The 25,100-nt window shown below is 37.8% G+C and overlaps 1 protein-coding gene across 5 annotated transcripts in view; it reads left to right on the top strand.

Annotated features, from left to right (window-relative positions):
* Positions 1-25,100, top strand: part of CGRRF1 (cell growth regulator with ring finger domain 1) — a 31,701-nt gene that overhangs the window by 5,190 nt on the left and 1,411 nt on the right. The window contains exons 1-6 of one of the 5 annotated variants that reach the window (XM_036242838.1): positions 5,292-5,332; positions 5,943-5,988; positions 10,182-10,321; positions 17,779-17,956; positions 18,111-18,258; positions 24,812-24,919. In XM_036242838.1, coding sequence (XP_036098731.1) covers positions 10,258-10,321; positions 17,779-17,956; positions 18,111-18,258; positions 24,812-24,919 — 498 coding nt within the window. In that variant the 5' untranslated portion in view covers positions 5,292-5,332; positions 5,943-5,988; positions 10,182-10,257. Of the gene's footprint in view, positions 1-5,273; positions 5,333-5,942; positions 5,989-8,696; positions 8,797-10,181; positions 10,322-17,778; positions 17,957-18,110; positions 18,259-24,811; positions 24,920-25,100 lie in introns of those variants that run through there. The other 4 variants (XM_036242822.1, XM_036242849.1, XM_036242813.1 and 1 more) reach the window with 4 other exon arrangements.

A 25,100-nucleotide genomic window follows, 5' to 3' on the forward strand; every position in this document is an offset into this window, starting at 1 on the left:
ATGGTGAGAGATGCAGCCCTTAGGGTGGACTTCCTGACCTAAAGTCTAGTGGCAACACATAACCTCAGCAGTCAGACTGGACATATGTTCCATAATGGGTAGTGGAAGACAAAGCAGAAAATGTTTGGCCTGCAGGGAATTTTGTCAGTGCCTAATGGATTATTACAGTGTCCCTGGGAATAAAATAGATGAGTGGCTTACTAAATGCTACATAAACTGCATAAAAGGAAAAACTCCAGGTCTGGAGCCAGAAACCTCACTTGGATCACAACAATGGAGAGTTATGACCTTTCACCCAGTTTCCAGGTCTAAGCCAATCCATAGACTATGAGTTTTTGATTGAAGAGGAGGTCAGGTCCCCTTCGGGAGGGACCCTAATTCCTGCAGTACTGCCACAAGCATATACTATAAATCCCCCTTTCTCAAATGTGATTGTCTCTCAACTGCAAAATGCTTTTCTGAACTCTGTTTTATGATACTGGTGCTGGAACTTTGCAAACCACATTTCTCTTGTGCTAGTTTGCTATATTCCTTCTTCCTCCTCCAGCCTTCCAGTCTCGTCTTAAAAGTTAGCTTCCTTTTCCTGACCTACATTTCTGCAACATTGGCCTTCACCCTGGCAGTGACAGTTGGCCCAAGTTGCAGCAGTTTATTTTTGTTTATAATTTTTTCTTTCTTTTTTTTTTTTATCCTCACCCGAGGATATTTTTCCATTTTTTGTACAGATAGAGTGGGAGGGAGAGAGAGGAAGGGAGAGAGAGAGAGAGAGAGAGAGAGAAACACCGATGTGAAGGGACACATCGAATGGCTGCCACCCGCACGACCAACCAGGGCCGGGGACAAACTGCAACCGAAGTACGTGCCCTTAGCGGGAACCGAACCCGGGTCTCTCCGGACCGCAGGCCGACGCTCTAACCGCTGAGCCAAACTGGCCAGGGCAATTTTTTCTTATCTCTAGAACCAGCTTTATGGTTCTTCTTCAGAGATGTCAGCACCAGCTGGCCAGAACTCCTACCAAAAAGGGCTGGGTCCTAGCTCCCTGGAGATCCCTTCTCTACGTTTCTAACTTGTCATAATCTCCACTCTGTCCTTTGGAGTGATAGCTGCTTCTTGCTAGGAGACCTTAGTGTACCCTTCTTGCCTTTCAGTCCTCCAGTACTTGGTGAACAGTCCTCCATGTTCAAATCGCTGATGTGGTGTCTATCTTCTGCCAGCCCTGCCTGATACAATGACCTTGACCATTTCTCATTTCACTTGTTGAGTGCATTAGGTTGTTTGTGTGTGACGAAGCTGGTAATGAGGTACAGATTCCTCCTTAGTTTGTGTTTACTTAGAGTACAAAATATATGACACTTGGCAAGAATTTTCTTGGAACATTTTAGAAGAAAACAAAAAACTAGAAATGGCATTTCAAACCTTAGTAGGGCCTCAAGAGCACTTATTCTAACCGTTCTTTTTATTATTTTTAAAAATTAAAATTATTTTATTTTATTTTATTGATTTGAGAGAGAGAGAAACATTGACTTGTTCTACTCATTTATGGACTCATTGGTTGATTCTTGTGTGTGCTCTGACCAGGGATTGAACCCACAACCTTGGTGTATTGGGACAACACTCTAACCAACTGAGCTACCTGGCCAGGGCTACCCCTTCTTTCTGTAATTAAGGGTTCAGAATTTTAGAGATTGAGTTGCTTTTTCAAAATCATATCATTAGCACAGCATTTCCTACAGCTCTGCTCCCCTAACGAGGCTATCCCCATGACTGGTTTTCATATGCTGATCCAGTCTCAGTATCCAGCGGACCAGGTGAGACTCTTTTTGGGAGATTGCATAGGAGAGGAGGCCCTGCAAACTGCCTCTGTGATTTCTGAAGGCTGAAGAGGTGATAAAAATTGTTTACTGCAGAGCTTGAAACTTTAGCCTCAGAGTAACCTTTATTCATGGGGGACTCCATGAGACTTCAGACACAAGGAAAGGAGGTCAGTTCTGCTTTGGCTACTGAAAGAAGCTTAGGAAGTGTGTGCAGGGTAAGGTACTGTATAGGCAATATGAAAAAAAGTGCACAGAATAGGAAGTCCACAGGTTATTGCTGTACTGGGAGTTTAAGCACTATGAACAAGTGCCACAAACAATTTAGAAATGGAAAAAACCAGAACGATAGAGACACTCAGAAGAATTAAGTATAAAAATTTAACAGCAAAGGAAAGAAAATGGAAAATTATTTTTTATGGAAAAAGGAGGGCTAAGTTGATATAAAAGACAAAGTAATGAATGTTAAGAAACATTTATTTAGCTGGTATTCCATTACTAATAGTTGCTAAAATGACTTCGAGTGGAAAAAAGACAAAAATGAAATTCATTTAAAAGAAAATTGGTCAACTTCCTGTTTAACTATTTTATCTTTAATGTCGTATCAGCCATGATCTGATACACAGGATGTCAATGTCTTTATTCAAATTTTTGATTAAACATGTGGAAAAGGCCAGATATAAAGATGATGGGTCTACTTACCAATATTTTATGGAACCATTTGTCAGCACTTATGAATTGCTAATCTCTAATTGTTAACCTCATTCCAGAGCATTTATGCACATTGGCTTTTGAGTAATACATTAAAGATAGAAATGTTGGTCCACATCAAACAAGTTGAAACTGTGAAAGTTAGTTTTGGATTTTTGTACAAAAATGAGCATGTTCACACTGAGTCAGGTATGTGAAAAGATTGAGGATTATACTAGGCTGAAAGCTCAGCCTGAGTCATCAGTGTGTCAGCTGCTCAAAAGATAGCTCACATGGTCTTAGAGTACATGAAGCATGATGTTTAGGACAAGAGGTGTGACCAGTCCATGATGTCACTCTTTACACAATGAATTCTACCCCCTACACTTACCTTTTATCCCCAAAGCATGATAATGTCAGGGAAACGGGACTGGTAAAGTCAAATATGGACTTTGACTAAGTGCTGGCTACTCCAGCCATGCTGGGCTAACTCCTTTTAGAGGACAGGAATACAACAATGTCTGAGGAATGTAGCAGTGTTAGGACATAATTCAGATAAGGCAGCAATTAAACGCCAAAGAGCAAAACTATTAACCTTGAAGGAAAAGGTTAATAACTTTGTGTTAAAATTAAGAGCTGTGTTCATCAAAAGATACCAAGATGTAGAAAGGGTGAAGATAAATCCAACAAAGGGTCATATTCAGAACATATAAGGAATTCCTACCAATAAGAAAAACAAAGACAGACCAATAGAAAACCAGGAAAATGACTTCACAAAGGAAGATATTCAAGTAGCAATAAACATAAGAAAAAGTGTACAACCTCACTAGTCATCAGGGAAATAGAAATTAAAATCATAATGCACTGCCACCACACCTACCAGGATGGCTGATGTTTTGGCAAGGATGTAGAGCAAGGGGAGCACTCATTTGTTACTGGTGGGAATGCACATTGATACTACCACATAGAACAGATGCATTACCCACTCACAATGAAGAAGCACAGGCATTATGGCTGAGAAATCCCATTCCCAGGGTATACCTAACAAGTGCACTGAGAGCCTTGTATGGAGATGTTTACATACACATTATTCATAATGGCCAAAATGTGAGGACAACTTAAATGTTCCATTAAGAGTAGAATGAGTAAGCAAATTATGGCATGTTTATATAAAAGAAGACTATACAGCCACAAAAATGCACTACTTGTAGCTACCTGAATGAATATTCAAGCAGAATGTTGTGAAATAGGAAATGAAGGTATACACAGCATACTTCCACTTGCATAACAGTTAAAAAACGGAGTTATCGCCCTGGCCAGTTTTGCTCAGCTGTTAGAGGATCAGCCTGCGGTCCAGAGAGACCTGGGTTCGGTTCCCACTAAGGGCACGTACCTTGGTTGCAGTTTGTCCCCAGCCCTGGTTGGTTGTGCAGGTGGTGGCAGCCACTTGATGTGTCCCTTTCATGTCGATGTTTCTCTCTCTCTCTCTCTCTCTCTCTCTCTCTCTTCCTCTCCCTCCCTCCCACTCTATCTGAACAAAAAATGGAAAAATGTCCTCGGGTGAGGATAAAAAACAAAACACACAAAAAAACCCCGGAGTTATCGTAACTGAAGTCAATATAGTGGAGAGGGAGAGGGAAGGGGTAGTGTGTGGGAGGTGACACAAAGAGACTTTCTGAGGACATTGTTTTGATTTTTAACCTGAATAACAATGACTTTGTCATTCACTGAACTACGTTTTGTATGCTTTTCTGTATGTATGTTATCCCTCACAGTAAAAAAGTTTATATAAGATAAAAAGGCCAAAGATTGAGCAAGATTCATAATACCAATTTAAAGAGAGATATGTGTGTTAAATCAAGGACCTTAGGATATTAGAAAATGTAGACCAAAGATTATGCACGAGGCAGAGAAATAAAAATATCTAGAGAGGTGAATTTCTTTTAATAACAGGTGTGCTTTGTCAATTCTTGATGTGATGCTGGGCCAAGCAGCCTTGGATAACCATGCTTAAAGAGAAGCAACATTACATCTCAGATTATTTATTTCATTCTGTAGGGTATATAGAGTCAGAGAGCAAGATATAGTATGTCTTCCTCAACATTGATTTTATGTAAAGATTTGAAGAAATATTTTAAAAATATATTTCTATTGATTTTTTAGAGAGAGAGGAAGGGAGAGAGAGAGAGAAACATCCATGTGCGAGAGAAACATTGATCACCTGCCTCCTGCACGCACCATACTGGGGATGGAGCCCACAACCCCGGCATGTGCCCTGACTGGGAATCAAACTGGGACCTCTCAGTTCATGGGGTGACATTCAATCCACTGAGCCACACTGGTCGGGCTAAAGAAATATATATATATATTGTTGTTGTTCAGATAGAGTGGGAGGGAGAGAGAGAGAGAGAGAGAGAGAAACATCGACGTGAAAGGGACACATCGAGTGGCTGCCACCCGCACGACCCAACCAGGGCTGGGGACAAACTGCAACCGAGGTATGCGTCCTTAACGGGAACCGAACCTGGGTCTCTCTGGACCGCAGGCCAATGCTCTAACCGCTGAGCCAAACCGGCCAGGGCAAGAAATAGTTTTATATTAAAACCAGATGCATCATGGAGAATATCAAGCATATTACAAAGAAATTTCATGTTCACAATAGGTTGCTTCCAGTTATTTCCCCAAAGCCCTGCCTTTTGGAGTTTCTGGCTCCTATTTCTTTAACTGAAATTTTTAGGTATAACATGATAAAGTACCTGAAATACAGTGATTGAACCTGCAGTAGAAATGGACACTATGAGATCTGAATTCTGGCCTTTCCTGCTGGTAGTGTGGGTATAAGGAGCCAGGCAATGTGGGTAAAGAAAAAAAAAAAGGATGGGGGAAGGTAGGGAGAATTAAAAATATGAGAAAGGGGCCAGGGAATGTATGTATAGAGTGCTTTTTCTTCATTTGCTTTTTTCATTCCTAGGGATAAAGGAAAGAAGGGGAAGGTGTTATCTTATGGCTGTCATGTAAAGGTTATATCTTGTGTCCTACGTTCCTGAGTGAACCTCTAAAAGGCACTGGGGCAGTGGTGAGCAGTAGAGACAGAACCTGTGGGGTAATTGATTCTGAGGATCAAAGAGGAGAAGTTACTGGATTTATTTTTTCTCTCCAGCCCTTCTGCCAACTCCTAAGTCTACTCCATCATCATCATTGTTAGCACTTATGTTGTGCCAAGCCCTGCTACAAACTTTTACAGGTGGGGTAGCAGTTACACAGAGGTTGAGTGATTGCTTAAGGACAGTGGCTATCATGTGTCTTAGTCCTCTTTTTAGGAAGAAATTAGTTTTTCAAGTATGATGTTAACTGTACATTTTTTATTGCTGCCCTTTATCAGGTTAAGTTCCTTTACATTCCTAGTTTGCTGATGGGTTTTTGTTTTTTTTTTTTTATCAGGAATGGACATTGGGTTTTAGCTAGTGCTTTTTCTGCATATATTGAGGTAATCAAGGGTTTTTCTTTTACTCTGTTAATATGGTGAATTACATATAAAATTTTAATGTTATGCTAAGCCAACATTCCTGAAACAAACCTCACTAGGCACGATGTATTAATCCTTTTATATATTGTTGGATTTAATTTGCAAGGATTTTTGCATCTGTGTTCCTGATAGTAGTCTGTTGTTTTCTTGTCCTGTTTCTGCCTCTCCTCTGCAGATTTCAGTTACATGTGTGTTAGACTGCTTGAAGTTATTCCTTAGCTCACTGATGTTTTGTTTTGTTGTTCAGCCTTTTATTTTTCCTCTGTGTTTCATGTTAGATATATCTTTCTGTCCCTAGGTCTTCAGATTTACTAATCTTTTGTTCTGTAATATCTCATTTGCTACTAATTTCATTCAGTGTATTTTTCATCTCAAACATTGTATTTTTCATCTTCAGCAATGGATTTGGGTCTTTTCTATATCTTCCATGTCTCTATAATATGCTCAGTCTATACTTATCTTCTTTAAAAAGCATAGTTATAACAGTCTGAGGAATGGGATAGTCCCAGAGACATGGAAGTGGGGTACAGACTGACAATCCCCAGAAGAGGGGTTGGGGGGAGAGATAAACCACAGAACTTATATGCATGTATATATGAACAATGGACATGGACAACAAAGCTGGGGACAGGGCAGGGAGGGAGGGGAAGGGGGGGAATCTGGAGGGGGAGGAGAAACATATGTAACAAAAATAAATAAATTAATTTTAAAAAAAAGCATAGTTATAACAATTATTTTGATGTCCTTGTCTACTAATTCTGGTATCTGCATTGTAAAATTTCTGGGGTCTATTTCTATTGATTAGTTTCTCTTCTCATTGTTTGTCATATTTTCTTGCTTCTTTGCATGCCTGGTAAGTTTTTATTGAACTCTAAACATTGTGAATTTTACCTTATCTGATGCTGGATGTTTTGTATGTTTTTATTAAACTTTTTAAAATTTATTTTTAGAGAGAGAGAGAAACATCGATGTGAGAAACATCAGTTGGCTGCCTCCTGCTTGCTCCCTACCAGGGGTTGAGCCCACAACATGGGCATGTGCCCTGACTGGGAATGGAATGGGCTACCTTTCAATGCATGGTGCAGTGCATGGGACAATGCATGGGACAACGGCCAACCAACTGAGCCACACCTGCCAGGGCTGATGCTGGATGTTTGTATTCATATAAATATGCTTTTGTTGTTGTCATTAATCCTCACCCAAGGATATTTTCCCATTGATTTTTAGACAGAGTGGAAGGGAAGGAGGTAGGAAGAGAGAAAGAGGGAGGGAGGGAGGGAGGGAGAGAGAGAGAAAGAGAGAGAGAGAGAGAAACATTGGTGTGAGAGAGACACATAGATTGGTTGCCTCCCACATGACCCCAACAGGGGCCAGGGATCAAACCTGCAACCCACATACGTGCCCTTGACTGGGAATTGAACCCACAACCCTTCTGTCTATGGGTTGATGCTTTCACCACTGAACCAAACTGGCCAGGGCCATATAAATATTCTTGAGCTTTGTTTTGGGATGCAGTTTACTTACTTGGAAACAGTTTGATCTGTTAGACACTTGCTTTTCAGCTTTTCTTTTCTTTCTTTCTTTTTTTAAAATACGTTTTTACTGATTTTAGAGAGAGAGGAAGGGAGAGGGAGAGAGAGAATCATTGATGAGAGAGAGAAACATCAGTTGGCTGCCTCCTGCACTCCCCATACTGGGGATCAAGCCCGAAACCTGGGCATGTGCCCTCACCAGGAATCAAACTGGTGACCTCTCAGTGCATGGAATGGTGCTCAACCACTGATCCCTACTGGCCAGGGCACTTTTCAGCTTTTTTTTAACCCTCACCCAAGGATATTTTTCCATTTATCTTTGGATAGAGTGGGAGGGAGGGATGGATAAAGGGGAGGGGGGGCGGAGGGAGAGAGAGAGAGAAACATCAATGTGAGAGAGACACGTTGACTGGCTGCCTCCCACACAACTCTGACCAGGGCTGGGAATGAACCGAAACTGAGGTACATGCCCATAACTGGAATTGAACCTGTGACTCGTTGGTCCATGGGCCGACGTTCTAACCAGTGAGCCAAACCAGCCAGGACATCAGCTTTTTAAGGCAGAAATAGAATAGTCTTATTCAACTGTTCTATAAAATTAAATTAATCTAGAGTGAAATTTTATTTCATTTGTTAATTTTATTGGCTTTCTCTTGGCAATAGAATTATTCATGTGTTTCGAAATTTTAGTTTGCAACCTGAATTTTAGTGGAAGTTCCCCCAGCCCCCGTTGTCCCTATCCTTGCTTTTTAATCATTTTACTATTGCCTCCACTCAGATTTATAAACAAACCCCTGCTCCCTAGTAAAGGACCAGGTCTTATAATGACAGTTTTTGTGCTATATTGATATTGACCTAACTCAGCTCCTGTATTCAAGTTGTGAGCCTGGCCCTTGTCTTGAGTGGACAAGCTGTAAGGCTCTCTTACTATGTGAAGGCTTAGTTTCCACTGCCTACTGCCAGACTCAGAACCCATCAAACCATGGCCTAAGCCTTACTTACCACTTGATATTTTTTTCCCTTTTCAGATTTATGAAGATGTCTTTGAACCCAGCTATGTCTCCTCTTTCCAACAATTTATTATTAAAATTTAGAAACTTACATACAATGAAAGAATTATACAATAAGCATGCATATGCCCATCACTTAGGTTCTAAATCAACATTTTACTCTGTCTTTATTACATCTGTCCTGATCCATCCACCCATCCGTCCATCTCATTTGTTGATCACTTCAGGTAACATGTACTCTTCACCCAAAAGCATTGCATAGCTAGAGTTCAGTATTTGGTTTTATTTATAGTTTTTTTCTTTCTTTTTAAAATATTTTTTATTGATTTTTTTAGAGAGAGAGGAAGGTAGAGAGAGATAGAAACATTGATGTGAGAGAGAAACATCAATTGGCTGCCTCCTGCATGTCCGCCTCTGGGGATCAAGCCTGCAAACTGGGCATATACCCCAACTGGAAATCGAACCCGGACCTCCCAGTCCATGGGATGACACTCAGTCTACTGAGCCACACCGGCCAGGCATATAGTTTTTTTTTTTGAAGTAATATTTATATACAATGAAATGTATGTATTTTAAGTGTTATCAAACACATCATCTATACAACTCAAACCTCTATCAAGATACAGAATATCACCATCACCAGAGAAAGTTTCCTTATGCCCTTTCCCATCAGCCCACAGTCTCAACAGCCCAGAAGCAGCTGTTTTTTTAATTTTTTATTTCTACTCCATTACTTTTGCCTGCTCTAGAGTTCCACTTTATGGAGTCATAGCATGTACTCTTTCGTGGCAGGCTTCTTTTGTACAGCATGTTGCTTTTGAGATTTATCCATGTGGTCGTGGCAATAAGCTATTCCTTTTCATTGCTGAGTTCTTCTGTTCCTTTCTTTAAACATACCACAGTTTGTTCACTCATTTCATTGGGGTCTTTTTTGATTTCACTTTTTATTTTTATCTATCACTACTAAGTGTTTGGAGAGAAGAGAGTGCATTCAAGTATGAACCTAACTGCCATCTTAACCTAAAGTCCCTTGGTTAAACTAATGTCTATTCATTTTCAGATATTTTATCTAAATTGAGTAAACCTAGCTGCTTTCTAATTTTATAAAGAATTGAATTAATCTTTTTCATTTTCCTTCTAAGTTTGTTCAGTATGCATTATTACATTTTTATATGCAATTTAAAAGGAGGAAATATGCTATATAATGAAGGGCTATAATTGATGTTTAAATGTTTTCTTGTCCTATATAATATCAAATAGTCTGCATATTTAATATTTATTATATCATTTAAAGTTTTAATAATTCTATCATGTTTTTGCTGTTATATTAGGTACAATTTATAATCAGTATACTCCTTTGTTATTAACAGTAGAACTGTTTTCAAGAGCATGTCTGTTCAGCCAGCTTAACAATATATGACATTTCTGTGGGGCCTCTAATCTCTCTTATTTCTACATTAATTTTCTAATATAATGTAAATTGAGTAACTTAGTCTCTTTTTTGATACTTACATGAAAGAATTAACTAATGAAGTATCATATAGTTTCCATATATCATAAAGTTTCAACGTTTATTGAAATTATGTATTATTTTATTTTTACCTTTCTTCAGGTTTGGTTGGGATGTTCCAGTAATTTTGAGAAATTCCGAAGAGACGCAGTTCAAAACAAGAGTTTTCAAAAAGCAAATGAGACAAGTCAAGAATCCTTTTGGCTTAGAGATCACTAATCCATCTTCAGCTTCGATTTCAAGTTGGTAGCTATTTTCCAAAGATTCTTCTCTTTCTCTGCCCCCTCTTTAGCCCTTTAGTTTTCTTTCTCCATTGCTTTCTCTTTATTAGACTTAACATTTATTGAGCACCTGTTTTGTTCCAGGTGCTGTACTAAATACTACAGCTACAGAGATTAGTAATCCACAAACCTTGCTCCTAAGGAGCTTATCAACTAGCACACAGAGGCATTCGAGAAAGTAAAGTACCCAGGTGTTAATGAGAGAAGTCTGTTAGGACACTGCCCTTTGCACTGGTCTGCAGCGCAGTGAGGAGCGTGAGAGTGGGTATAGTATAAGGACAGTTAATGTACGCTTGCTCACCTCCTGAAGAACAGCTCTTTTCATCTGAAATTATGGTATTTTGGTTTAAAATTATTTTGGTAGTTGGTAATAATAGATGGTAGTTGTTTGTTTCTGTTCTTGGAAAACATATTGTCTGCAAGCCTGTCCAGGAACCGGTGGAGGGAAAGACAAGGGGGTGCTGGGGCCAGTTGAGATGGAGAGTTGAGGAAGACTCAGATTCTTTGCTTGGGTCCTCCATAGACCGGTCCTTTACCGAGATGAATACAGGAGGAACAGCAGGTTTGGGAAGAAAGATAATGAATTCAGTTTTGGATTTCTGGACTCGTAAATGCTTTTGTGACAGTTAAGTAGAGATAGAGAGTAGCAGGTCTACATACAGGTTTGGAGCTCTGCACAGTTTTCTGGGCTGAAACCCTATCGCCTTTTCACTTGCTCACATTTCTGGTATCTTAAAAACAAACAACCCAAAACCTGCTCACCTTTTCATCTTATTCTAGCTACTGTCCTATTTTCCTTTTCCCCTTCACAGCCAGGCTTCGTAAAAGCGGTTTGCATTTGCCTTCTCCTCTTAACCTGCTTCCCTTTACTCCTGAGAGCAGCGAGCAGCGTAGTCTGGTTTTTACTGTATCCCTCTGCTGAAATGGCTTTCTCCAGGGTCACTAATCAGCATTCTGCCCCCACCTGTAACCCACAGTCATAAAATTGATGGGGTGCTTTTGAGTTAGTGCTACCTCTGCAGCGTTTAACAGAGCTGACCAGTCCTTCCTCCTAACATCTGCTCCCAGGTTTTCTGTGAGATTCTTGTCTAGTCGTCTTCCTGCCTGTGACTTCCAGAATCACTTGTCAAAACTTAGTGTACTTAGTCAGTAGGGATTACCAACCTTAAGTAAATCTTGATTTACATTGAAAAGGTACACATTTCTTATTCTTCTTCCTTAGCTGTAAATACTATATTGTGTGTGTGTGTGTGTGTGTGTGTGTGTGTGTGTGTGTATAATTACTCCTATGAATTGAAGGGAATTAAAGACCTTTTTCCCCCAATGGTAGATCAGGAGTTCATTCTGACATTTTTCACTTGGGAAAACCAAATTTCAAGATACAACAGAGAGTCCGGCTGGTATGGCTCAGTGGTTGAGCGTTGACCCATGCACCAAGAGTCACCAGTTCGATTCCTGGTCAGGACACATGTCCAGGTTGTGGGCCTGATCCCCAGTGTACGGCATGCAGGAGGCGGCCAATCGATATTCTCTCATCAATGTTTCTACCTCTCTCTCCCTCTCCCTTCCTCTCTCTCAAATCAATAAAGGAAAAAAAAAAAAAAGATACAACAGAGAAAACTAACTTATTTAGGAAACATGCCAGAATAATAAGATATACAGAATAGTGGTGGCTGGGTGATCTCTGACTTTGTGGTCATGCACTTGGACCTGCTATCATGTCACATCTGGCTCTTGAGTAGGACTACTTATAAAATCCCACTAGTACAAAGCCGTTCTTCCTGCAGCACAGGTCCACAAGCCTGGAGACTGAAAGAAAGAATCAGTACACACACAGGGCACTTGTGAGCTAGAAAGTGTCAGGAAGTCAATCAGTCTACCTTTAAGACACAAGTAGTCTTACATAGAGCCTGCCCTGTACATGTTAGAAGCAAAGGAAAAGATACCAACTAAGTGGAAGACCTCTCAGCTGTGCCCAGCACACTAGGTGCTAACTAACAGCATCACTGAAGTACATGAAAAAAATGTTATTTTACTTTATTTTATTTAATATTATTATTTTAAAATATGTTTTTGTTGACTTTTTAGAGAGAGGAAGAGAGAGAAAAATCAATGTGAGAGAGAAACATCAATCGGCTGCCTCCTGCACGCCCCCTACTGGGGATCCAGCACATAACCTAGTGCCCTGACTAGAAATTGAACTGGTTCCTCTCAGTCCATGGGACAATGCTCAATCCACTGAGCCACACCAGCGAGGCACATGCAAAAAAATTTAAATATGTGGACTTATAGTGTGCTTATTGAAGTATTTAATTTTTATCTACCAGTGCATATCATTCATTATCTGTCTTCTATGGGGAAGTAAGAAGAAGAATTTTGGTGAGAATTGTACTCAGCAGAATAAAATTCATTTGTTTAAACTGTGGCACAGTGGGTATCATTAAAGATGTCTAACCAAGATATTGAAATAATATTCTGAGTAATATTTGTGACATTTTAAAAGGTTATTTCATGTGGTGTGTAGAATAATTTTAAAATCCAGGAGTTTTTTTGTTGTTGTTGTTTTGTTTTTAAATCGCTGTACCCAAGGTGCCTGGCACATAGGGGAGGGAAGGGAAGCGTCTGGAGAGCTGATTTACTTGAAAATAAACCGGAGAATCAGTTTTAATCTTAGTCATTTCGTTCTGTTTACTAGGGTGGGTTTGAGAGATTTTCTGTTGTTGTTTGTTATGTAATTACACTGTATTCAGATTTATGATGTTTCCATGTCCCCATTGTAGAGGTTTTAATGAAATTGAAAGCAGATACTCAGGACATATTAATTGAGTTGTATCAGGAATTCTGCTGCCTTTTTGTAAACAGCTTCTTTGTATTTTAACTTGTTCACCCTGGTAAGAGCTAACATAGCAAAAGGGTTAAGCAAAGTGACACACGGCATTTTTGGAGGAATTTGTGAACCTCTATTCCTTACAATCAAAATTTCATCTCCCAATATTCTGTTTTCATCATTCTCATGCATGGGCTCCTTGTATATTAATTCTTCTCTTACAGAGATGTTTCTGCAAGAAGGTCTGTGGCTTTTCTGCCCCATTGTCTCTCTCTTTCTCTCTCTCTTTTTTTTTTTTTATGGCTCAATTCATTTGACTATAGCCCTGATTTTTTTTCAACTTTTTGCAACACTATCTCTTACATTGTCTTTTTATACTTTATTTGGATGTTACAGGTAGGTAAGCTGAGAGAAATCACACCCATGCTGCTTCACTTAATTTGGATTCTGAATTTTCTGGGTTATGTCTATATTCTAGTTCTTTTATTACTATCACTCTAAGATGTCACTGTGTGTGTACTGAATTTTAGAAGACTAAGACAATATAAGAATGGGAATTAAATATCAGGATCTTTGCAGAAGAACTGATAAAAACTAAAGGGAGAATAGTTTTATCTTGGGGTATTTGAACTATTATCAGTTAGTGTAAATCAGTATATTCTCCTCAGTCTATGTAACAAACAAGTTTATGAAAGATTGTAGAGAGCAGAGTTTTATACATTCTGTAGTTCTTTTTCATTTACTTGTAATATTAATATCAGAGACATTATATTATATTATATTAAAACCTGATTAATATCCAGTAATCAGTAGTCTCTGACACGCCCCATTTTAGTCAAGTATACAGTCTATAAACTTATTTAGCTCTGAATCTCTGGAACTCTGATTCTTTTTACAAAGCAGATAGTCTTGTAGTTATGTATGTTCTGTAAGTTGAGTTTTTTTTTTAAGGCTTATCCTTCCATTGTTCTTTTTCTAGAATAGACAAACACATATATTTGATTTCCTCTCCAAATACTGAGATAAACAGTAGCATACTATTTACAGGGTGGTGCAAAAATGGGTTTACAATTGTTTGTATGGAAAATAATATAGTAATTAATTAATAGTAATATAAGAATCAACTCTGTTTCACATGCTCACAACTGTAAACCTACTTTTGTCCCAAGGTGTATTATTTTCTACACCTTGCTTTTTTCATTTAATGGTACATTCTGAAGCTCATTCCACAGCAGTACTAGACACAGATATTTTTGTATGCCTCAATTTTTTTATAGAGCTTCCTAGTACTTCTTTAATGGGGAATAGTCTGTAGTTTATTAATGTAGTCCCGTATTGATAGACATTTAGGTGGTGTACAGCATTTTGATATAACTAGTGCTACAATGAATAGCCTTATCCATACATCTTTCTACATTTTTGCCAGTAATAGAGTAATATTAATTAATTTTTTTCTGGGCCCCTTTTTTTTCCTTTTCTCGCTTTTTTTGTAGGCTTTAAATTTTTTTTCCCTTTTCTATCTATTTTCAGCTTTTTTTCCTTACCTCACTTTGGTGGTTCTAAAGGGAAGTATGATTTTTAATACATATATTTTAAATTTGCATTCATGGAGTGTTTTTTTCCAGCTCTTTAACAGCTAATTGAAAAATATGGCTAATTGGATTGTCTATTTCTGAATTAATACCTGATGATTGGAATCATAAAAATGTGAAATCAAATCTTGTATCAATTACGTATGCAAATTTTCTGTCAATTAAAATGTTTGCTTAACTGTGGTGAGAAATTGCTCTATGTCACTGTTACTATACATACTCAGAATCTGAGCCTTTGTACATACTAAAATATTTGGTATCCTGTGGATGATCTGGTTGTTTGTGTATCTCCTTCCAATACATTCTCTTTATCACCTTTAAAAATAGGTAATGTAGCCCTGGCTGGTTTGTTCAATGGTTAGAGTGTTAGCCTGCGGTCCAGAGAGACCTGGGTTCAGTTCCCACTAAAGGCGCGTACCTCGGTTGCAGTTTGTTTCAGGCCCTGGTTGGTCGTGCGGGTGGCAGCCACTCGATGTGTCCCTTTCACGTTGATGTTTCTCTCTCTCTCTCTTACTCTCTTTCCCTCCCACTCTATCTGAACAAAAAAATGGAAAAAATGTCCTCGGGTGAGGATAAAAAAAAAAGGTAATGTATTAATCAGAATTTCTATTAGCAAGCAATAGAAATGACTCCAATAAAGGGATATTGAAGGGGGACATGGGGGACATCTGTAATACTGTCAACAATAAAAAAAATGTTAGAAATTGGGGGGAAAAAAGATATTGAATAGCTCACAGACTTGCCAGTAGGTTTAGAGAGCCAGAATCAGAGACCAGGGCTGTTCAGCCAAGAATAGTTGTCACCAGAAGGGACCGGGACTGAGGCGGGTTAGCCCTGGAACAGTCTGGAATGTGTGGGTTCTTGACTTCATGTAGGAAAGGTTTCACTGATTCAGGTGATTTTGAGAGTATGTTTATTGAAATTGGAGACAGTGAAACAAAGGATAGGCTTAAGACAGATGAGCCAAGCTCACAACCACAGGAGTGGGCCTAGACTGGGTTTCAGGGACTCAGGAAAGGAAACAGAGGCAAAAGGAGCACCCTTGGAGACAGGTGAAAGGGTTAGCCTGGGACAAGTTGCCCGCTGCTCCCCTGGTTGCAAGTCTCCTGGAAACCTTTAGAGCTTAGGAGAAAGTAAAAGTACATGCCTAAGGAAAGCAGGGATGTGGGAATGCTCAAGTGAGTATTCTGGGTCTTTTGTCTTAAGGGTTTTTATCTGATTTCTAAAGGTAGGAATTTTAAGGGAAATCTCAGGGGAGGGTCTCAATAAAACGGGTTGGGGAATATCAGCCTGGCGCATGGGGCCTAGGTAACATCACATGTCTCACCAAATTAGCCTGACCATATATAGCAGGCTAATTCTTAAGTTGATAATTTTGTATGGTCTGGAATGTTATAAGTATCCAAATGGCCCTTGGCAGAAAAAAGGTTCCCACCCCTGTGATGGAATATTCAACAGCTTTCCGGGTGTGTCCTTTAATATGCTGATACATCAAAACGAGCATCTAAGGGAGTTTGGGATCATTCTCTGATGAGCTTCACTGCTTTACTTTCATCTTGGATTTGTCTAGCTCTAATTTTTTTTTTATGTGTTCCACTGACTTCATCTGTTCTGGGGTTTGAGTGGCACTCATGGCACCAACTGGGTCTCTGTTATCCCTCTCCATGACCAGGGTGATTTAAGCTACTCCCTCTCTGGTTAGGAGGGGAGGTATAAACCATCTGCTCTTAAGTGTCCTTGGTGGGGGAAGATAAGATCTTATGATTTATTAGCAGGCTCTTCATTGCTGGCCTTGTTTAACTATCTTGTCTCAGTTTCCCTCATTCCACTGGTCAAGGAATTTTCCTAGCTTCTTACTATCCTGCCTCACAGTGACCAAAACCATTTTCTTTTGGTCTAGCAAGTGCACCACTGAGCACTAGATGTTGCAGCTTACACTGCCAGCAGTAGAGACCCTGAATGTTGCTACAATTGCCACAAGCGAGGGAAGAAATCATGTAGGTGGCACATAGTAAATCCTAATTAAGAGGTAAATAAGTAGGTAAAACTATATAATATAATTCATCCACTTATAATTTATATACCCCCTTAATCAGCTCTACTCAAATTATAATATCTTTTTAAAAATTTTTTTTTTCTTTTATTTTTAGAGAGAGAGAATCATCGATGTGAGAGAACAATGACTGGCTGCCTCCTGCATGCCCCCCACTAGGGATTGAGCCCACAACCTGGGCATGTGCCCTGACCAGGAATCAAACCGGTGACCTCTTGGTACGTGGGTTGACGCTCAACCACTGAGCCACACCGGCTGGGCATAATATCTTTTATTATGCTGAAAGCAAACAGATGAATGAGGACATCACTATTAAACCCTCCATGTTTTGGAACCTCGACTCTTTCCTCAGGATATTTAGCATATTACATGGAACATTAACTTTGTGACAAGAATATGTATTAATGTTGTCAGTATGTATATGAATATGAGTAAAGCTCAATTTTTTAAAAATATTTTTCCTACTTCAGTGATCATCTTGTGGACCTGTGGGTGGTGTGTATCCACTTTCAGAGACAGCTCTGCTCAGCTTGTAGTTATAAGGTTGTGTGCATCTACTTTTGGAAACAGCTCTACTGTTCCTGAGGTTAGGATTGTAGACACTATTAGAGTGGTAGGTTAATGATAATGAACTAGAGTTTTTAAAATCTATGTGGGAAATGTCTTGAAGTCACCAAAAAATTAAATTGATCATTTCCAAGCATAAATGTATAAATAATAAGGTTTACTGGTAGTGCTTCAAAATTGTGTAGACATTGAGGTTTTTATATGTCCTGTTTCAGAGACCAGTTCCTTCATTTATAGGCACATACCCTTTAATGAGTTCCTTTAACTGCCAGCAGCCTGGCCAGTATCCAGAAAGAAGCTTTTGTTACTTGCTATGTATAATTGTATTAGAAATGACATTAAGTAATTTTCTTCTCTTTGTCTTATTTGTTTTCTACAGCTGGCATAACTTTGACAACAGATTGCCTTGAAGATAGCCTCCTTACATGCTACTGGGGGTGCAGTGTTCAAAAATTATATGAGGCTCTGCAGAAGCATGTTTATTGCTTCCGAATAAGCACTCCCCAAGCATTGGAAGATGCTCTGTATAGTGAATATCTCTATCAGGAACAGTATTTGTATCCTTTATCTTATATCTACTAGGCCATGAAAATTTGAGACATTAGACTTTTTATGGATAAAACAAAGTGTTGCTAAGTTACTATTGATCACCTTTGGTATATTATTGTATTTTTGGTTATAGTGATTATTTACCTTTACATTTTCAAAAAGTATTAAAAAAGACAGCAAAGAAGAAATATATTGCCAGTTACCAAAAGATACTAAAATTGAAGACTTTGGAACAGTGCCCAGATCTCGCTATCCATTGGTAGCATTGTTGACCCTAGCTGATGAGGATGACCGAGAAATTTATGATATTGTAAGTAATTTAAAAGTTTTGGAAGCATTACTTTAAAGTGATTTGAATAATGGGTCTTAATTATTTGGTGATACAGAATAAGTTTAATTTTAATTTCTGAGGGTATACATTTGGCCTGGACACATTTTACCTAAAATATGAATACATAAGAAGTACACCTGTATGATTTTTTAAAAAATTTTTATTTATTAATTTTTTGTTACAGATGTCTCTCATTTTTCCCCCATTGACAACCTCCTCCCCCCCCCCCCCACCTGTATGATTTTTATACATGTAACAGCTCCTTCAGGGTATGACTTTTTTTTACCCATATGGGTTACAAGAATATAATGTTATTTAGAAAATACAAGCTAGCCCTAGCCGGTTTGTCTCAGCAGTTAGAGCGTCAGCCTGCGGTCCAGAGAAACCCAGGTTCAGTTCCCGCTAAGGGCATGTACCTTGGTTGCAGTTTGTTCCTAGCCCTGGTTGGGTCATGCAGGTGGCAGCCACTCGATTTGGATCGTGCAGGTGGCAGCCACTCGATGTGTCCCTTTTATGTCAATGTTTCTTTCTCTCTCTCCCCCTCCCACTCTATCTGAACAAAAAATGGAAAAATGTCCTCGGGTAAGGATAAAAAAAGAAAAGAAAATGCAAGCTATATTATATTTGAATTAACTTGATTTCGCCATTCTGTCATGTTTGCTACATAGAAAAGTCTGTTGGGAAGCATGTGTATTTTTAACATTTTTTCTACTGAATAAATTGTAGTATAGTAATCCAAAATGCTCAATTTTAAGACAGTACCCACTCTTTTTTTTGCATATTTACAGTCATTTTGTTTCCATCATTGTTTTGCTGCGTCTACATTTATATATGTTGGTCCCTATATTATCCGTAATTATAGTGATAATTACTTTTCCCATTATATGCTAATTATTTATTTAGTTTGGTAGTTTATTCCTATTAGGAAGATAAAAGCATCTTAGAGAACTAAGAGGACCTGAGCCCTGACAATCCTCTAAGTATGATAGAAGTTTACATATGAACTAAATGTTTGGTGAAGTTGTATCATGGTAAAATGCCCTTATACACAATTTACTACTTTTCTGAAGGGTGTGATATAGATAGATATGTTTATTAATAAAGATATGGTAACATCGTTATGACACTTTGTACCATACAAAGTGCATTCACTAATGTTAACTTATTTATTCCTTCCAACAACCTTGTGTGTTAAACAAATATCCTTCTTATAAGGACTGAAACAGAGTCCAAAGGAAACTCCCAGTCATTCATGGAGTAAGAGATGGGCTTGACCCTGAACCTGTGTAGTTTTATGCCAGTCCCCCCCAACCCCCTTTTTATTTTTAACAGGAATATCTCTCCTAAACAAGTGTGCATTGAGCTTTGGAAGTGCTAGAAAGTGTAGATCTTTATTGGGAAATCTAGACCATGTTCATAATGCAGTTAAGCCAATCTAGGTTTTAGGGTTTTTAATCTTACCAAATTGAAGTTTTATTGAGCTGAAGTCAGCTTGTTTTTTGTTTTTTTGCCAAATAAAAGACATACCAACAGCAGTGTATTTTTAGAATCTAGCACAGTGCTTTAGACACAGTAGGTACTCAGTAAATTTAATCAGTGTGGAAAATAAAGTCATACCAAGCAATGTTAGTGAGCCTCATAGAGCTCAGCAGCAAATTGCTCAGTTGCGTGTGCATGAGGACGCATACATGAGAGATCTTCTGGGTTCTCCCCACCCCCTTTGCAATGGAAGGTAAGTAAGACCTGTTAGGTTGGTGTTTCGTGCCCCTGCCTACCCTGGCAAGGTAACCCTTCTCTCATCACTGTGTGTTCCCCATCTCTTCTAAGCTCCCCTACTGCTTTCCTTTTATTCCAAACAAAAAGAGTCAGCTCTCAGTCACCTTCCTCCCAGCTTCCCTTTTGGTTCCTTTCCTCTCCCTGGGTTGGTGCCTTCTGTCTTTTTGAGGTACTGGCGGTCTTTGTTTTCTACCTTCTCTTCCTCGAGAAGGATTTGGTGTGTGCATGCTAAAATATATATAACATAAAACGTACCATTTCAACTACTTTTCAATGTACAGTTCAGTGGCATTATAACTAGAGAAAGATTTGCTTATCTAGTCTCTGATCCAACTGGAATGAAGAGTTCAGGGCCCTACTGTAGTTGCAGAGGAGGTTGGTCTCTGGCTCTCAAGCATTAACAGTCATTTTCTTTGTCTAGTCTCCCTGCCTTGGTCCTTCTCTGTGTCTTTTTTTTTTAATCCTTACCCAAGGATATTTTTCCATTTTTGTTCAGATAGAGTGGGAGGGAGAGAGAGGAAGAGAGAGAGGGGGAGAAAGAGAAGCATCGATGTGAGATGGACACATCGACTGGTTGCCTTCTGCATGACCCTGACCAGGGCCGGGGATGAACTGCAACCGAGTTACTTGCCCTGGACCAGAATTGAACCCGAAACTCATTGGTCCACAGGCTGACGCTCTAACCACTGAGCCAAACCAGCCAGGGCTCTTCTCTTTGTTTTTTATCAGCAGGGTCTCCCCTTTTTTTCCTGTTAAATCTTGTTTCTCCATCTCTTATCTCTCAGATTGGGCCTAATATTAGAACTAAAGCATAATTATCATTATATTTTATAATACTTTTCTTTGTTCTTAATTTTAAAAGCAAACTGAGCATTTTTCATAAGTGGTTTTTCAGTATTTTATCTGGGAGTCAGAGACTCTAAATCTAAAAAAAAAAAATTAAACTCTCCCATTCCTGTTTAAATAGTAAAAAATTACATTTAGATAGTATAGTTAGAAGCTAGTTTTTTTCTTTTTTTTTTTTTTATAGGTAGAGAAAGGAAAACAGGGATTGTTATTGCAAGATTTTAACTTTGAATTTTTTTTTCATTTTTACATATTTACATCAGTTTTCTGTATTACTCAAAAATACATGCCTATGGCAGGAAATAATATTAGAAAATTTAGATAAGTCAAAAGAAAAAAAAAGTATAATCACTTTTATTCTATCATCCAAAGATAACCACTGTGAATATTTGTCTGTATCTTTCCAGACCTTTATATATGTAATTTTTAAACAAAAATGGAATCAACTTGTACACACTATTTTGTCACCTGCTTTCATTTAGTATTATATTAACATCTTTTCCATATGAACTATATGTCTATAACTACATATATATTTATAACCAGCATTATAGTAGCTTCAGAATCTTTTAATATTAAATCTAATGATGAGACTGTTAGTATGAGGTGATAATATTACTATCTTCTACCAATAATACAAAATTGATTTAGTATTAAAAGCATTTGAAGCCATTGCTAAATTAATAAATCCTTATAAAGCTGTAAAGAACATTTTATGTTTATAAGCATAGTAGGTTGTTTATTTTAAACTTGCTATTTGGATGTAATTTCAGAACCTTGCAAAAATAAAGTAACCACCCATATCTCCTTTACCCAGATCTGTTGTTAATTGTTAACATTGCACATTTACATTATTTGCCTTATATGTAGGTATGTATGTGTGTATAGATATATTTTTTTAATGAATGATTTGAGAGTAAATTGTGTGCATGATGATTTTTTACTTTTAAATATTTCAGTGTGTATTTCTTAAAAATAGGGATATTCTCTTATATAATCACAATATAGTTATCAACTTTATAAATCTAACATTGCTAGAATATTTTATCCAACCTATTACCTGTATTCCAACTTGTTAGGTGATCTAACAGTATTCTTTACAACATGTTTCCCCTCCAGTACAGAGTCTAGTCTAGAGTCAGATACTGTATTTGTCATGTATTATTAGCCTCCTTTCATCTGGATATTTCCATAGCTTTTCTTTGTCTTTTATGATAGTAGCATTTTTTTGAAAAATACAGCCACACACATACACCCTTTTTGTAAAACAGAACAGTTCTCATTTTGTTTTTCTGATGTTTCATCATGATTACAGTGGAGTTATGCATTTTCAGCCAGTGTATTGTACAGGTGATAACATGTTTTCAAGACATCACCTTCAGAGGCGTGCAAGGTTATTTTCTGTCATTGGTGATGTTGTTAATTTTGCTCTGTCAGTCAAGGTGTTATCTGATTTCTCCACTGATCCATTTATTCCTTCCTTTGCAGATCATAAGCAGTCTGTAGGGAGGCACTTTAAGACCGTGCAAATATCCCGCTCTCTATCAGCATTTCCCCCTGGATTTAATATCCATGGGTGATTCTTACAAGATTTTATCTTTACCATGATGGTAGCAAAATGATTATTTTCCAAATTCCGCCCTCCAGTCAGCCCTCAGTATTCTATAAGCAAGACACCTACCATTTAGTGTTTGTTTATTTCCCAGTGGTTTAATTACTGAATATAATTATTTTTGTGCTCAAACTGTTTTCTTCATACTTCCTGCCAAAGACTGAAGGTTTATAGTCAAACACTGTGTTTTCATAAATTACTTGGATTAGTTCTCCCAAAAGTCAAGAAACTATATTAAATGGTATATTCAGACATTGTTGTATTCCACATACACTCCCCTCATACTCACTCACCCCAGTCCTGCAGATGCCAAGCTCATTGTTTGCTGGTTTATCCTTCCTATGTTTCTTATTGTAATGATGACATAAATATATAAATCATGTCAAATATATATGTGTGTATATATATATATTTTTTTTTATGTTCCCTTCTTTCCTACACTGAAGGTAGCATACTGTGTATACTATATATGTTCTTGCTTTTTTCACTTCACACTATCTTCTGGAAATCAGTCTAGACCAGTGGTTCTCAACCTTCCTAGTGCCGTGATCCTTTAATACAGTCCTCATGTTGTAGTGACCCCCAATCATAAAATTATTTTTGTTGCTACTTCATAACTGTAATTTTGCTACTGTTATGTCCTAGGCGACCCCTGTGAAAGGGTCGTTCCATCCCCCAAAGGGGTCGCGACCCACAGGTGGAGAATCTTCCTCCCATGGGTTTTGTTTTGTTTTACAGCTGTATAGCACTTCATTGTATGTAGGGTGTATAGGTACCATTTATTTAATCTCCTGTGGTTAGACATTCAGGTAGTTTCCAGTATTCTGCACTAACAAATAATCTTGCACTGATAACCTGTGCATATGTATTTTAATATAGTTGAGGTGGTATGGTTGAAGGGTAAATGCATGTCATTTGTTACAAATTGCCAAATTCTCTTCTATTGGGGTTGTACCTTTGGAGTTGAATCTTTTTTTTTTTTTTTTAAGATTTTTATTATTGATCTATAGAGAGAGAGGAAGGGAGAAGGAGAACGAGAGAGAGAGAGAAAAACATCGATGTAAGGACATAACATCGATCGGCTGCCTCCTGCACACTCCCGGGATTGAGCTGCAACCCGGGCATGTGCCCTGACCAGGAATCAAACCAGGCAACCTTTTGGTGCACAGGATGACGCCCAACCAACTGAGCCACACTAGCCAGGGTTGCCTTTTTTTGTTGTTTTTCCTTAACATTTCCACCAGCAATATATGAGATTGATTATTACTACATAGAGTGTATTGACAAGCTTTTGAATTTTTGTTAATCTGATGAATGAGAAATAGTATCTCAGTGAATTTTTGGTTTGCATTTATCGTGTGAATAAAATTGAACATCTTCTAATATAGCTAAGGACCATGATTATATCTTTTGTGAATTGTCTATGTCTTTTGCCCATTTTTCTATGGGATAGTTGGTTACTTTTTCTTCAGTTTTTAAAAGTTTTTCATAAATTAGGGTTATTAACCCTTTGTCTGTGATATACATTTTGAATATTTTATTCCAGTTTGCCATATGTCGTGCGGTGCTTTTTATCATGCAAGTTTTTAATTTTTATGTAGTCAAATTTATCTGCCTCTGGGTTTGAGTTATAGTTAGAAAATATTTCCCTACACTGAGTCTAAAAAGGAATGCACATATTTTTTTCCTCATGTTTGTATAGTTTTATTTTTTACAATTAGATCTTATGCTTTTGGAGTTTCTTCTTATGTATGGTGGGAATACATCAAATTTTTTTATTTTTCCAAGTAGCTATTCAGTTGTCCTAATACTTTTTATTAAAAAGACTTTTTGGCCAGTGATTTAAGATGCCACTTTTATCATATTTGTGTATATAATTGGGTCTGTTTCTGGACTGTTTATTCTATTTCAGACATGTCTGTTTATGTGCTAGTACCGCACTGTTTTAATTTTAGGGGCTTGGTAGTATGTTTTATATCTGACTGGGCTTAGCCTCCCCACTCATAGCTTTCTTTTTAGTATTTTCCTAGCTATTCTTATATGTTATTTTCCCATATGAGAATTTTAGAGTCAACTCAGCTATTTTGTTGGGATCACATTAAATTTGTAAATGAGTATAATTAAAATAACTCTGGCAAAAATATGTCAGTTACTGGTTCCTCTGTAGTGATTGATTTGAATAAATTGTAAGTTTTCTAATTTATCAACTTCTCATTTTTTATTTGAGATACATTTTCACATTTCTGTGAAATAATATAAAAAGGTTAAGTACTGACCAGTGTTCAATTTTTATTTTAGATTTCCATGGTGTCAGTAATTCATATTCCTGACAAAACTTATAAACTATCCTGTAGAATATTGTATCAATATTTACTCCCGACTCAAGGTCAATTTCATGATCTTAAGGTAAGTTGTACTCTGTAGTCTTATCTTTGTCTCTTTTGTTTGAAGTTTCAAAGAATGACCATTATAAAGGGGTAATATTTTTCAGTTAGTTATCCTAGAAGTTAGCTATTATTTGCTGTTGGATTTGCTAGTTCATAAATTTTGAGCAGCTCTAACGACCTTCAGGTTTAAAGAATAATTG

This window comes from Molossus molossus, unplaced genomic scaffold (genome assembly GCF_014108415.1).
Source record: "Molossus molossus isolate mMolMol1 unplaced genomic scaffold, mMolMol1.p scaffold_m16_p_1, whole genome shotgun sequence".
Lineage (NCBI taxonomy): Eukaryota > Metazoa > Chordata > Mammalia > Chiroptera > Molossidae > Molossus > Molossus molossus.